The sequence below is a fragment of the Gallus gallus genome, chromosome 27 (assembly GCF_016699485.2).
Source record: "Gallus gallus isolate bGalGal1 chromosome 27, bGalGal1.mat.broiler.GRCg7b, whole genome shotgun sequence".
NCBI classification, from domain to species: Eukaryota; Metazoa; Chordata; class Aves; order Galliformes; family Phasianidae; genus Gallus; species Gallus gallus.
In genome coordinates, this window is record NC_052558.1 from 3,795,342 (window position 1) to 3,810,340 (window position 14,999).

At 45.6% G+C, this 14,999-nt stretch overlaps 1 protein-coding gene across 1 annotated transcript in view; it reads right to left on the reverse strand.

The window, feature by feature from the left end:
* Nucleotides 1-135: 135 nt before the first annotated feature.
* NPEPPS (aminopeptidase puromycin sensitive) overlaps nucleotides 136-14,999 on the reverse strand; it is a 28,372-nt gene continuing 13,508 nt past the window's right edge. Inside the window, exons 4-23 of the mRNA XM_015299474.4 lie at nucleotides 14,388-14,509; nucleotides 13,376-13,483; nucleotides 12,213-12,413; nucleotides 11,645-11,741; nucleotides 11,506-11,539; nucleotides 9,999-10,113; nucleotides 9,456-9,620; nucleotides 9,095-9,199; nucleotides 8,660-8,720; nucleotides 7,827-7,936; nucleotides 7,107-7,170; nucleotides 6,699-6,838; nucleotides 5,413-5,547; nucleotides 3,867-4,086; nucleotides 3,187-3,329; nucleotides 2,742-2,798; nucleotides 2,148-2,255; nucleotides 1,815-1,970; nucleotides 1,660-1,707; nucleotides 136-473 (exon numbers count right to left, since the gene is read on the reverse strand). Coding sequence (XP_015154960.2) covers nucleotides 318-473; nucleotides 1,660-1,707; nucleotides 1,815-1,970; nucleotides 2,148-2,255; nucleotides 2,742-2,798; nucleotides 3,187-3,329; nucleotides 3,867-4,086; nucleotides 5,413-5,547; nucleotides 6,699-6,838; nucleotides 7,107-7,170; nucleotides 7,827-7,936; nucleotides 8,660-8,720; nucleotides 9,095-9,199; nucleotides 9,456-9,620; nucleotides 9,999-10,113; nucleotides 11,506-11,539; nucleotides 11,645-11,741; nucleotides 12,213-12,413; nucleotides 13,376-13,483; nucleotides 14,388-14,509 — 2,345 coding nt within the window. The 3' untranslated portion in view covers nucleotides 136-317. The remainder of the gene's footprint in view (nucleotides 474-1,659; nucleotides 1,708-1,814; nucleotides 1,971-2,147; nucleotides 2,256-2,741; nucleotides 2,799-3,186; nucleotides 3,330-3,866; nucleotides 4,087-5,412; nucleotides 5,548-6,698; nucleotides 6,839-7,106; nucleotides 7,171-7,826; nucleotides 7,937-8,659; nucleotides 8,721-9,094; nucleotides 9,200-9,455; nucleotides 9,621-9,998; nucleotides 10,114-11,505; nucleotides 11,540-11,644; nucleotides 11,742-12,212; nucleotides 12,414-13,375; nucleotides 13,484-14,387; nucleotides 14,510-14,999) is intronic.

Consider the following 14,999-nt stretch of genomic DNA (forward strand, 5'->3'; position numbering starts at 1 on the left):
TATTACTATCATATTTACAGATTTTTTTCTTTTTTTTTCTTTTTCCTCTTTTTTTTTCCTCTCCTCCTCTCCTCTTTCCGTTGAATTGCGATTAATTTCGATAGAATTTTGTTTTTTTTTGTTTTTTTTTTTTTCCTTTTTAAATTCTGGAGTGTGAGCAGGAACCACTTCACTACATTCACAGTCCAATCCCCGTCCGCTTGAGAGAAAAGACTCCGAATTCTTGGCGTATGAATCAGCTGTGGGGCAGCAGCTCCTCCTCCTTCCCCCCCCCCCCCCTCCCCACGGAGGCAGCGGGGCTCAGCAGCGCTGCGGGTTCACACCGTGGCCGGGGGGGGACCCTTCCGCTGCAGGAAGAACTGATGGATGTCCTCGCTGTCCCTCTTCAGCCAGGCTGCGTTCAGCAGGATGTTCTCGCAGCACTGCTGGACGGTGCGCTCCGCGGATGGCGCTGGGTGGCTCTCGAAGAAAGCCTGCACACAAAGCACAGCGCCGCCCATCAGGGCCCAATGGCTGCAGGGGTGGGGGGGGGGGGGGCTGTGTTTGAAGCCCCCCCCCGAGCTCCTGAGTTTGTATGGGGAGAGATGAGGTTTCTCTGCTGGCCGTGGGAGCGGCGGAACGGCTCTGTTTCCATCTCTATCCCATCCTCATGGCTGCTGATAGGCCAAGGGACGGCCTCAGGCCCTCAGTGGGGTGCACACGTGAGCAGCAAACCCAGGGTGTATTTGTGGGTGCTGGGAAGGAGGCACTGAGTGACACTCGGGGCCATTTTGCCAAAGCTCCGCTCTGTGTATCGTGTTTCTGAGCACTGCTGCCCACTGCGCAATGACCTCCGGGTACCGCAGCTCCCGGAGGTTCTCATGTTCACCCCTCCAGCACCTCTCTATCACAGAACCATAGAATGGCCTGGGTTGAAAAGGACCGCAATGATCATCTGGTTTCAACCCCCCCGCTGTGTGCAGGGTCGCCAACCACCACACCAGGCTGCCCAGAGCCACGTCCAGCCTGGACCACCTGCCTGCAGCTCCAGCTGAACACGTGCTGGGAGCACAGTGCTGTGGCGTGGGCCGAGCTGCCCCCATAGGGAACCATCCTCACCTTCACCCCAATACACTCACGCTAACATAAGGCACGGGGTGACACAGGGAAAGCCGTAACTGAGGGCCACATTTTTATGTTTCTTCTGCCAAGGAGCCCCCATAAAACTGCAGGCAGGGAGCATAGAAAGCCTGCACGCTTCCCAGGGCTCATGCTCACACACCATGGGGAAACCTGAGCACCTGAGCCAGCAGCTCCCAGCAGAGCCCTGCAGACACTCGTCTGTCCCATGGCAAAGCCTTCCTCTCATTGCACAGCACAACTGATGGCACAAACCTGGACCTACAGCCTGGACTTGAGCTCGTTTCTACCACGTGAGCAGTAATAAGCAAAGCTAATGAAATAGGGATCGTTGGAAGCTGTGTAATGAGTTGCTAATTGACGACGTTTCAATCAAATAACTCAAAGCAGCACAACTCAGCAACTACACAACAACCCCACAACTCAGAGGCACAATCCCCAATCTGCACAGGAACTCGTGGCTCTCCCACGAGGTGCTTACAGCTCAGGGCAGCCCACGTCTATCACAAATGAATTACCTCCATAAATCATATTTCTTACCTTGACTTCTGCTGCCATTTTATCGTTGGCGAACCCATCCACTGTTAGCTGCAGAAAAAAACAAACAGATAACCAAAGGTAAGCAGTCAGCATTTCCAACACCACTCACTTTGGGCCCTGCACACAAACAGAGCCATCCTCAGAGCCACACGCACCTTTATTAGTCTGGATATCAAGAATCCGCCCTGGTATCGGTTATAAAGTTCCTCCCAGTTGTCCCGTACAAACTTCCAGGCTGCTTTTCTCCCCTGCTTGCTGCCTCCTGCCACTCCTCCAATGACAGATACTGTGTCCTGGGGACGTACCTCTTCCTGGGGATGAACACATCAACAACCATTCCCAGCTGTTCCAACAAACACAGCGCGTTGGCTGTATGCTCTGCTAACAAATACCAAGGGCAGCTCTTCTCCTTTTCGCACAAATTAAGCTATAAATCGGATTCAGTAGCTGCAACTCTTCCTAGAGCAGCAGCTTTTCCAATAACTTACTGAAAGTGCAAAGGTGAGAACTTTTTGAATCAGTTCTGGCTGGGAGATGGCTCCGAGGACGCGCTCAATTCGGTTCTTCTCCTCCTGCATGTCTGCTTGCTTGTGAAGCTTCAAAGGCAGAGCAAACAGCGTTAGCACGGATATGAAGTGACCTCTTCTCATCACCTGAAGCTGCTCACCTTGCTGGATATGCTGCTAGGTTCATCTTTAAGCACAACACAAGACAAACTGAACATGTTCGTGAATAATAGGGCTGTTATCTATATGAGGGATCTCATTCCACATGCATGAGCAGAAAGTACCATTAGTAACAAGCTGATCTTCACCACTGTTTATATAAGGCCAAGTAGGACCGTGCCTCTGAGCAATGGAAAATGAGCCTAAAATGAGAGAGGCAGCAATCCACTAGGTGGCAATTTCACACCACTGGAGGACCAAGGAGCACAATTAAGGCTGAATGATCTCATCATCTGTACATCATCCCACTGGGCTCAGCTGCACAGAAACTCCAGCTCAGACAATGAGCGCACAGGGTGGGACCTTTAGCTCTTCACTGCATAGGCTGGTTGTGTGAAGAAAGGAGCGTGCACTCACCTTGAGCATGGTGTCTAAAGTAGTACTGTCTCCATGCTTCAAAATAGTGACATAGACCTGGGAGAGAGCACAAAGACATCCCTCACACAGACATCCCTCACACATCACATCTGTAGAGATGCAAGGCTCACTGTGGGTGAGAGGGCTCTGCAATAAACTGCTGTGCACTTGGGCTGAACTTCAGACAGATGAGCAGAGCTGGAAGATAGCAGCACTGACCCCTTTTGTTTTAGCACTGAATTTTAAGACTTTGCCAATCCCTCTTCCTTCATTTCAGCTTCAGCAAAACAACACAGCAAGAAATCTTTGTACCACACACTGATAGCTAGCAAGCACTTCATATACGCTCAACCCACGTCCACCAGTCTCCAAAACCAACACCACCCAGAGACCAGAGCTGCTCCTGTGTCAGTGTACGTGGGAACCAAACCCTCTGATAACCTACAGGACTCCTCAGATCAGCTGACAGGATGTTTTTTCCTTCCACGTGGTCTTTAAACCGGCGTCGGGCTTCTTCCAAGGTAGCCTTGTGCCCAGCTTTGCCTAGTTTGCCCAGCACCAGACCTCTCAGAAGGGCATCTAGATGACCTGATCAGTAGAAGGAGAAAACAATTACTTGGAGACAACTAAATGGATAAATGTCATTCTGTAATTCCAGCTCTCCTCAGTGCCGCTGGAAGAATATTTTAGTTTTGAAATGGCAACAGGATCAGGAGAATAAAATTCAGGACCAAACACAGCACGCTCTGCCTGCAATCTGAGCCAGGCTGGTAATCATAATCAACCTGCTGGATCTACACTGGGACAAGTGAACATGAACCTACGTGGCATCCCACCCCGACAGCTTAATAAGTTTGGTGCACTCCAATAGATGCAAAGTTCAGCAGAGAGTTCTTAAATCAACCACTGATTGGGCAGGGAAGTGTTTACCATTTTAAGGTGCACTTGAGAAAAGAGAGTTGTTTGGAGGCTTTGTGTGTTTGGCTTTTTAAACAGAAAAGCACGCCCAAATGCCTTCCCCAGCCCTTCCTCTTCCTCCCTTCTCTGCCATTCCCAATATTTTGATGGCTTATTTATTTCAAAACCCAAAACCACACTGTGAAACCCAACGGTGAGTTCTCCTACCCTCTCCAGGTTTGGGGTCCCATCCCAGTCTCTCCCCTATTGGTGAAAAGACATCTTTCACGAACACCTGGATTTCCTCATAGAAGTCTGTGTGGGACAAGAGAGTTGAGAGGATCTCCAGGTTACAGCTGAGGTCGCTCCACACAGTATAATTGGGCTCATTCACAAAAGCTTCCATGACTTTTAGAACCTCTACAGTGCTAATGATTCCAGCTCGGGCCTGGGAGAGGAAAAGACACAGATTAGTTTTACTTCCATGCACAATTAAGGCATTCAGTTGCTCACTACCATATAAATAAGGCTGTGCTGAGCTGAGCTCACACCTCAGCCGTGTGCTCAGGGCACACAGTGCTTTCCATACACAGGTAAGAACCTCACCAGCAGATGGTGACACAATTATAAGCACGTTTTGCAAACAGGAAACAGACAATGAGATTAAATGACTTCAAATCAAAGCAGAGCTGGCAAGAGATAACGAACCTCCGGAGTTATTCTCAACCAGATTCTACACCCACCAACAGCTTATTTTAACCCAAAACTGTAATGACTGGGAGGTTTAATTTTTGCTCCTCGTTAAATTGGGAGCGTAAAGCTGCAGGAGTCATTTTTGCTTCCTGCTTCTCGTGGCAGTACAAGCAGCATTGCCTTTCTGCCTATGCCAGGGAAAATCTACACCACCTCCCAGCACTGTGAAGATACTCCTATGCTCAGTGCACGTGATAAATCTCCAACCAAACTGCTTCACCTGGGAGCAGACTGATAAATTATGGCAAAGAAAAGGAGGTGGAAAATCAATTTCTACTCTTCAAGCTGTGTCCACCTATGAGGAAACATTATTTAAAAAACATTATTTAAATGGAAACAGACACACAAAAATAAAGGAGTGTGACACAGATTCCGTGTGTATTATTATTTGTTCCATCAGTCCTGCAATGCTTGGGAAGGGAACCAGGCCACACTTTCAAACCCTCTTGACTAAGCCATGACAACTTAGAAGCTTTGAAGCAAGAGGGATGGGGCATCAAACCCACACTGCTCCAACCTCCCATGCATTTGCTAACCAAAAAGACCACGAAAGCACAATCTGAAGTACAGAGCACAGCAATGCATTGCTCAGAGCTAACGTGGCTTGCTTTTGAAGCAGTCCCTTGCTTTGGAACACTAAGAATCCCCAGCAGCCACCTCTGCCAGGGAAGGAAGACTCTACAAACCCTACTGGCTACAGTGCAGCGCTGATAAAGTCTTGGATAAAGTCTTTGAGGAGGTAATTAAAATATCCCTACTTTGACAAATTAAAAGAAAGTTCTCAAAACGATTTTGTAAGACTGTAAAACAATGCATCCTTACAAATGACAGCAAAGCTGACTGCTCCCATTGGGTTTAAGCCTTATGAACAAGTCTGGACTTGTTGAATGAGTTAACAGTTAAACACATGCAGTAATCCCAAGGCTGCTTTGCCTCCAAAAACAGAGACTGACTCTTCAAACACCCATTTCTGTCACTACCGTGGATCTCATTATTAGACAGAACAGCACAGCTTGCTTACCAGAGAGAAAAGATCATTCTGCAGGCCGAGCCTGTCCACGGGGGGTAGGGAGAGGTCTTTGATGGCTGGTATTAAACTCTCCAGCATGTCAGGGCTATACTGCGTGCGGTAGAAGCCTACGGTCCCAAGGTTTAACTGAAATGCACCAAAGAGCAAAAAATTAAAAGCCAGGGGAAAAAAAAAAAAAGGATTTTTTCATGTTATTTGAAATAAGGATTGCTCACTAAGAGGTACGATAGATGAGAGAGAGCTGGCATGAGGAAACAGGATGGGAGCAAGGAGGAAAGAGAAACCTCCACTCCTAACCAGGGTAAGGGTTAGGAAGAAGAATACACAGTGCAGAAGATAGAACACAGGAGGCTGCCATGCTACAAACCTCACTTTTGTAACCTCACTCTCAGCTTGCTCAACACGACTCTGATACAGAACTGTGTTCTCCACAGAGCAGAACAAGTGTCCCTGCCCTGCATAAGAGCAAGTCATGCACAGTAAGCCTGAAGAACTGCATTTAGGGGTAAGCAGACAAAGATCATCAGCATCTTCACTCCTGTTGAGGCACAGGGTCTCAGGTTGATTGTGATGTGCCCCTCTGTCACCAGGGTGCAACAGACAGATGTGGGGATTCCAGGGAACACACAGACCTGATGGCTGAAATACTCCCGTTAGTTAAGCACGAAGATCTGATTTAGAATAACTCTTACTGCTGTTTCATGGAGTCGCCTCTCAGAGAACAGCCCCAGCTCAGAAACCATTATTCTAAACCTCATTAGTTCATGCAGTAATAATTCCAGTCAGTCGGTGCCTTTCCATTCTCAGGTCCTGCTTCTGACCGGTGTCTGCAGCACATCTCAGCAGTGGGTTTTTTCCACTTGCAGATTCCTACTTGCCTGGTAAAACTCATTGAAAACCTTCACACTAATGAGAAATAAACAGGACTATTTTTGCTCAGAATGGACTTGAACTAAACTGCAGTTGCCACGGGATACTGAAAAAGCCACCGTATTTAAAACCAAAAGCTGCCTCTGCTTAATGGGACTCTGTTTTTCCGGGCTCACACTCTGAGAAGGTTCCAGTTTATATTGTCTAGACTGCTCCTGGAAACAAAGGTCTGAAGGGAAAAGATCATGTTAAGCATTACAGACAGGAGCCAATATCCAGCAGTAGCACAGAGAGGCCCCTGCACGAGAAATACAAGTTTGCAAGGAAAAAGAGAGGGAAGAGGAAGCTGGAATGAAAGAGAACATCAGAGTGACAACTAGACTCACTGCTCCCTTGTGGCCACTCACCTTCACCCACTGGTCTGGTTTAACATCCTTCAAAACCAAGGTCAGTTCTGGCTTGTCCATCAGCACTTGCATTTTGGCACTGGTGGGGTCATCACTTGTACAAATACTTATGGGGACCATCCACATAGGGAAATCCTCCCCTAAAAGAGGAAACCAAAAAAACGGAAGGCCTAAGGAAAAAGGCTGTGCACACTGAGAAACCTCGCATGAGGCTGAAGTTTTGGCAGCAGTTGATGTCAGTATGTTTAAATTTAAATTGACAAAAATCTGAAGGAAAAGGGCAGTTCTGGAGTCCAGCACCAAGGGTCTCTGCAGCACCAAGCAGTGCGGCTGTCTGATCACCCAATATTGCTGTCATTGCACAAAAGGGAATGAATACTCTGCCTCTGCTCCCAGCCCTCATCTTACCAGCATATGGTCCACTGGCACAGAACTTCTTCTGGACTAACTTCAACACTTTGTCGTCTTCTTGCTAAAAAAATAAAAGCCAAATCAATCAGATTCTTAAAGAATTCCAACTTATTTCGATGTTCATGGAGTTAAAGGAGAAAGGAACTACGGCTCATCTAACCTCAGCTTCCATACATCACAACTTCTGTGTACTCCTTAAACTTGCATAACTTCCATTCTCCCCCTCAAGGATTCATTCCAGTTTACTCATCATTACTATTGTTGAGACGTACATGCCCTAATTACCCATCGATTTCTTGGGGTCTGATTTCACTTTCCAGCCACTAATCCCAGCTCAGCCTGTGATGTTGCAGAGTAAGCACAATCAAAACGGAGCTGGAAGCGCAGTGTGCACTGAGGGAACCTACAGCAGATATTCCACTGCCCCCACAGCTTTTCAAACACAAAGAGCAAACGGGCCATGTCAGCAAACCCCACACACATGGCCTGGAGTGCCTGTGGATAAACTCTATTTCACTTTCCACTGGGTCCCTCCTCTTCCCCTCCCTGTAGAAGCAGATCTGCCACTGAACAAAGCAATCACTGCACCATGCTCCGGCCCAAGAGATGTCTTTAAGTTATTGGAAACCACCAAATTTGATCTTAAACACAGCTAAAGGCAGAACACCTGATCTGAAATAAACCAATCACTGTAAGGGCAATTACTGCACAACTCACCTGTTCAGCTTCCACGTAAATGAGCGGAAATCCCATTTGTTTGGTCCATGTGTTCATCACAGCAGCAATAGGTTTACCACTAGCTTTTTCCAGGCTTTCCCAGAGGTCCTCTGTAGAAGAAAAGTCTGACTAAGGACTCCCCAAGCCCTGCCATGTCAGACACTGTTACACAATGGGGCCCTGGGGGGTGGGAGCTGTGATCTCCGCTGCCATTTTGTCAAGACGTAAAGATGATGGGTGAGAAAAAGGAAGTAGTTTAAACCATCTGCAGGTGAGGAGAGGGGGGAGAAAACTTCACAGCAATTAAAAGCACGTAATCAATCCATACTGTATATGCAAAGTGATAAAAAGAAGAGACTTTCCCTGAAGTTTTTATCTTTCATCTGAAGTTTACTCCAAAAGAGCCAACTGAGCCACGTGGACTGCTTAAGGCTGAGGGTCCAATTCTATGTTTATGAATGACACCCAAAAAAAGGTCTAAGAAAAGAGATGTTAGAGCAGACTTTGAACTGTTTACTCATCCATGCAGTCAATACTGCCAAGCATGGCGTGCAGCAGCCAAACCACCACGCTCCACTCCTATCATTACGTGGATGTGCTCATCACCAGCAAGTGCAGGTCCTGCAGATCACCTCATCCAAGAGACAGAACCCCCAGAGGATGCAGAATTCTGGCTGTGCAGGGGAACATTGTGTGAAACTGGAAACAAGCCCATTATTTCCTGCTTTTCAGTTACTCAGTTGCAAGAGCAGCTATGTAAGAAACCACCAAATTAGCTCCAAAAATTGTCTCCAAAAATGAGTTTTCTTAATCATGTAATAATCATCAGTTACCTGTGGCTGCATTCTTCTGCAGGAACTTTGTTAAATATAAATTCATTCCTTTCCGAAAGTCCTGGGAACACACAATTGAACACATGTAATGGCACCACAATGGAGGTCCCTTCTGTCCTCCCTCCGCGCTGCATTCAGATTCAAGAATCAACCACAGAATCCTAGGATCCACATGTCCCCCTGTAACTCCCTCCTAAACTCTGCTGCTACAAAGATTGACTCTTCTGTGTTTTTCCTTAAGCCAGATTTCAGCACTGAAATAACTTCATTTCTGTATTTTCCCCCCGCCTTATTTCTCCCAGGTAAGTTCAAATACAGCCCAAAAACCACACAGAAGAAAAGTCTTGGAAATAAATAATGTACAGAAACTTTAGGTTTTTGTAGTGTAGAAATATCTGAAAACCTACAGTTAGCTCCTGACAACAGACTTTTTACCTCATCACCAATGTAGTCGTGCAGCATTCGGATTACAGATGCTCCCTTGCTGTAAGAAATAGCATCAAATATTTCATCTACTTCGGATGGATGGCCAACACTAACCTGTGATGGAGAGGATAATTAACAGTGAGTTAACTGCCACAACATTCTGATTTTGTTTGTTCTGTTGCTTAAGGAGCTTCCTCACTGATGAAAGTGCATGAAATACAGGAAAATCCAGAAAGTGTGAATGCAATTTTGGGTTTTTCTTTGCATTACGAGTGAGTGTACAGTTCTTTCTTAACAGGGAACAAAATACTCACATCCAGCTGACAAAAAAAAAAGAAGGGAGATAACCACTAGGAAGGACAAGACTTACTTCAATCGGATGACTGTTGTCTAAGGCATCGAGCTCTTGAGCTCGTGTGTAATCAGCAGAAACAAACTGAGTCCAGATGTCATACTCTGGAAAGCAGTGATCGACGCACAGGTACTCAATCCAGGAGGCAAACCCTTCGTTCAGCCAAAGATGGGTCCACCATTCCTGGAAAATGAGAAGGTGGAATGAAGAAAAAGATTCCAAGGGCTTCACTTTACCAACAAGAAGTCAGCAGCAAAAAGAAACTGTTCATGCCCTCATTTAGCACAGGGCAGAGAAACAGGTAATGCTTGTGAGCACCAGTTCCTCCCTGTGAAGAAGTGAGAGCCCAAGAGCAGCAATGAGCATACTCGGTCTTCTCCTGTCTTAGAAAAGATCTACAGATACCTTTACAGGACACACTAATAAAGAAGAAACTGATAATAAAGCAATTTTTAAGGCAGCGTGTCTGTTATTACAGGACACTTCTAATAATGACACTTAATAATAATGATATGAAGCACACGTCAACAAGAACTAGAAGAATTTGTCACTGTTAGATACCATGGTCACGAGGTTTCCAAACCACTGATGAGCAAGTTCATGTCCCACAACCAGAGCCACCCACTGGCGAGATGAAGAACAGGAATTCTTGGGGTCAATGAGCAATGCAGTCTCCCTGTATTTAAAAGAGAGAGGTAACTGAACAGAGTGAAACAAGCCTAGGTTAAAAAACACAGCAAAAGTAGGTTAAATAACCTAAACAAGCTACAGAGTGATCGGTACAACTGAAAAAAACCAAGAGGTATTTCAGTTTAGACGTTGTTTTGGTAAGTTCCACAGTTATTGGAATGCTTTGGAGCAACAGTTCCTCATGGCATGCAAGAAGACAAGTGCAATAACCCAAGCAGGAACGAGAAAGTTTATGCTTTAAGTATAAAATAGCTCACCTACATAATCTAGGAAGGAAGGGGGGACGTGACAGGTCTCACCTTAACTGAAACTCCCTTTGCACTGCATGGTGTATGCACAGCCAATCTCCTCTGCCTCCCTCATCCCCAAAGGAAGCCCAGCTCTCTCCAGCTGTGCCACACACTCGCTGTGGACACGCGGGTCCTCCACACCCAGCACACAACTGCTCCCAGCTCAGGCACACGACCTTCCTCTGCAAACACCCCATTGCAACCAGGACGTGGTGGGGCGGCCACAGCTTCAGGACTGCTGTGCTCCGAGGGGACAAAACTCCAAACACAGACTGTGCCAACCTTCTGTCCCCAAGGGGATAAAGCAAGCGTGCCAAATCAAGAGTAAAAGGGGAAAAAAATGAAGCAGCAAAAATTAAGAAAGGCTTAAAAAAAGATTCTACTCATCCAAGATAAGTAGGTGGGTTCTTTTTTTTGTTCCCCAGGGGAAGTAAAAGATTTCATAAAAATTGTAATAAGATGTAGATTTTAAACCTGGACTCAAACATCCATTGCAAATTCTTTTTTTCTTTTAAGGCCAAATTCAAAGTTTAGCAAAAGAAATTCAAAAGGATTGAAGTCCAAAGCTTCCAAGTCCAATGTACAAAATGAAGGAGAATCAGTCTAACAATGTGCACAGATCATGCAGGAGTATCAAGCAAAGGTGTAAAAGCTTGATCAGATGAACACAAAAAACTGCAAAGGAAGGCAAGTTAGTATTCCTCATTTAACATGATAATCATGTGGCTGCTACATTGACCAACTTGCCTACAACATAAAACAAGAAACCCTTCCAGCTGTGCCAGTAAGCGCGTAACCTGGATGGGGAAAAAAACAGCCAAGAAAGTTCTCTTGGAGAACAGGCAGTGCTGCCAGGCAGTTAAAAACCCTCACACCCTTGGACAGTGCCTACAGAGCTCATTCCTGCCTTCCTAAGGTTTGTGTAATAATGCACGCTGCTGCAGAAGTCACAACGGTTCAAAGTGAAGCAAGAGCTGAAGGTATTGATTTGGTCTTATTTGGGATGATGCCAGTTCCCTAAAACTAATCCAGTTACTGCTAAGAATTAGTGAACAAAGGAGGGGAAAGACAGTATTTTAACAGCATACCTATAAGTAACAAGGCCCCAGTTCTCCATGGCACCTTTATAAAATAAATACAAAGGTTTATTGATATGGATACACACCTCTTCCTAAATGTTTATAATTCAAATAAAATACAGTTCATCAATAAAGTGAGTTACTTTACCAGCAGCAAAATCTGCAATAGCTATGAGATCAATTTTAGGAAGAGGGTAAGGAACATTGAAGTAGTCCTTATAAAAAGGCAGAGTTTTAGCAGCAACCTGTAAGAGAAGAGGAGAAACCTGGTAAATATTTTGTTAACTTGAAACAGTTGGTAAAAGGAAAAGCTTCCTGATGGCCAAGACCAGCCTATGAGAGCAGCACACACCAGCTTTCCTCCAGAAGACTCATTCCCAGCTTCCAGAGCACAATGCCTTGGAAGGCTCCCATCCCCAAAGCCTTGGAAGGCTCCCATCCCCTTTTTCTCCCAGGCTGTGCCCTTCCCTTCAGTATTCCTCATCATCTTCGGATCACAGCCTGCACCATTACATCAAAACGACTCGAGTGAAACGTGTGTTCTTTTGGCATTAGCCACGAGTGAAGTTTCCTTTAACATCAAACCCAGTCCTTCCGAGCTATTAAAGCAGAACACCCTCCCAAAGCTCTGGCAGATCTGTGTGACCCCAGGAGAGGCACACACAGCCTGCAGGAGCTCACAGCAGCAATAACAAAATCACCCTGAGTGCATTTACCTCTAATGCAAACTTTCCTTGCTCAGCTTTGCCCACAGGAGTGTAAACACGCACTAAGACACCATCTAGGGACCTGGTCTCTACAAAGTCATATTCTCCCACCACGAACGCCACCAGATACGTCGACATGATGGGGGTGCGAGCAAACTTGACTTCCACCAGGTTTTCATCATCTGGGTATGGCTTCCGGTCAATGACATTCTTCAACATGAAAGAGAAGCAGTTTTGTGGAAGTGAAACTGTTCTGCCATGCATGGGATTAGCTACTGCATCGTTAGGAATCACATGTTTAACATGAAAGAAGTTCCCTGATTTTGTAATACAGATCATTAGCTTTCCCCCCCAGCTACAATAAGCCTCATCACGGATGAAGATGTGCTACTATGATATACACATGATATTCCATTACTGGAAAGGCAGGTGCTCTTTTATACTATGTATTCTATTACTGGAAAGGCAGCTGAGCACATTAGCTATCAGCTGCTGCCCTCCAAAGAGGATATTACGCAGTTCCCATTAAGGCATGAGGCCTGTATAAAATACTGAAACAGAAACCATAACCACATGGTCAGTGAGCAAAGCCAGACCTCTCAGGTAACGAGGAAAGTGAGATGAACTGAACTTACTGAAATAAAGACATGAAAATAAAACCCATTTTAAAACTCACGTGCTCTTCTCCAGAAGCACATTCCAGAAATATCTGTACCATATTTAAAACAGTAACCTGAGAATGCCCGCTTGTATTTGTGACAGAAGTACTTCCACTTGCACATCTTACCCTAATTCTGCTCAGAAATCCTCCAGAGCAAAAAACATGCCTGTTTATCTCAAGTTATAGCAGCTATACAAACATGCAAAGGATTGGCAGTTTACCCCCTCCCCCCCAGTCACTCTTCATCAAGCAGCACGTGGCATGACATATGCTAGACTTTAGCTAAAAAAACAAACACGCACCACTGTGGTTTGTAAGGTCTGTTTAGGTTTTGTGCTAGCATCTGAAATAACAATATCATCTCTTAAGAGTTCTCTCAATTTAGAGCTGCTTACTCATAGCTACTAAGGCAGACTGCATTCCTAAGTCCCCAAACACATTTCACTTTCCATCAGGCAGCTGCCTTTATTATAGCTGTATTCAGAAGACAGTTGGTGCACCAAGAACTTACCATATTTGACAAAGCTACTCTGTCTTTAGGAACCACCAATGAAATATCAAAAGTTGCCTTAATAGCAGGCTCATCCCAGCAAGGGAAAGCTCTGCGAGCATCAGTAGCCTGAAAGAAGAAAGAACATTAACCCAGGAAATCACAGGAAGCTGCTGCAATGGAAACACAGAAAAAATAGGTATATTTTATGGGCAAGAAGTTGGATGAATGCTGGCTGGTGGTGATGGTACTGTGCAGCCTCCTCACTGACACCCCCTGACCCTTACAGTAAAGCATTTTGTTACTACTGTGATAGTTTATTCCCCTCTTGTTCTTTCCCTCTAAAAAGCACTCTGTGCTCTGATGGAATTCTACAGTCTGAGCAGAATTTAGCAGAGTCATGGCAGGAGCAAAGCTCAGTCATGTGAAAGCAGAAGGGCACACAGGCGTTCCCAGACAGCACACGGAGGACCACCTACCCATATCCTAACAGCAGCCTGCAGCCAAAGGAAACCTGCTGTGAGCACGAGGTAAGCACTCCATGTTTACATGTGGCACACAGCTATGAAATCACAATATGGAATGAAATTCTGTCCTTCTGACCAGGGCTTACATAACGCTTGAGCCATTTTCTGGCTCGCGTTTTGGATGTCATTATGATGCTGAGATAAAGGCAGAACGTTCTAATTAAAAATTAATATATTTCACAGAGGCAAGTTATACAGATGTGTTTGACCACATCTACATAAATAGATGTTTCTAAACATTGCATCTGTTTTATTTATATATAACGCATCACACATCAGCATGACTGTTGGCTGGGGAACGTGCCAGACCCAGAATGCACTGACCTTCAAGACACAGCATAAAGGACAGTTTTAGCATTGCCCATCCACGAGAAGCAAACAAAAAACTGCATTTCTGAAGTTAACCCAGAGCTGAGCTAAAGCCAGGAAAGCAGGCCTGTTCTGCTGCGGAGAGCAAACACCACAATAAGAATGACATTCCTTGAAAACAGAAATACAGCCCATACCTCAAACTGAGTGACAGCAGCATAGCGTGTGTCTCCAGTAGGGGTGGTATATTTACTTCGGTAAAAACCTTTCATTTTGTCATTCAGCTCCCCTACAAAGTCTATCTTCAGCGTTCCCGTCCCTGAAATAGAAGCAGATTGGACATTGGTATGGGTACAGCACAGTGCATTTCTTTGGCCCAGATCTGCAGCCTGGGCTTCTCAGCTGGACCACTGCCTTTCTGAAGATGGCCCTTCAGTTCATCCCCACCCATGGGTTTTCTGCCAGTCTCCTTCAAACTCTTTGCTCTCCTTATGAAACAGTGAAATCCAGTAGAGCTAAGCATCAAAACCAGTGCAGGCAAAGCCAGGCATACCAGACCACAGACCTGACAGCACTCCTCCTCATCCTCTAAACACAACACAGGAACCAGGAGAGATCTCCCTTAAGCCATTTGACAAGTCTGAGCCCACAGCTCTCGTGTATATTTGCAACAACATAGGATGTGGCTATTCATCCTCTGAAACCTACTGCAAACGCCAAAGTGGAGCACTGGTTGCATTCAAGCTTCTAAGTCAATTAGTCTCAGGATTTATTCTGCCCTCGATGTCTCAGTGTAAAAGGGGAAACCT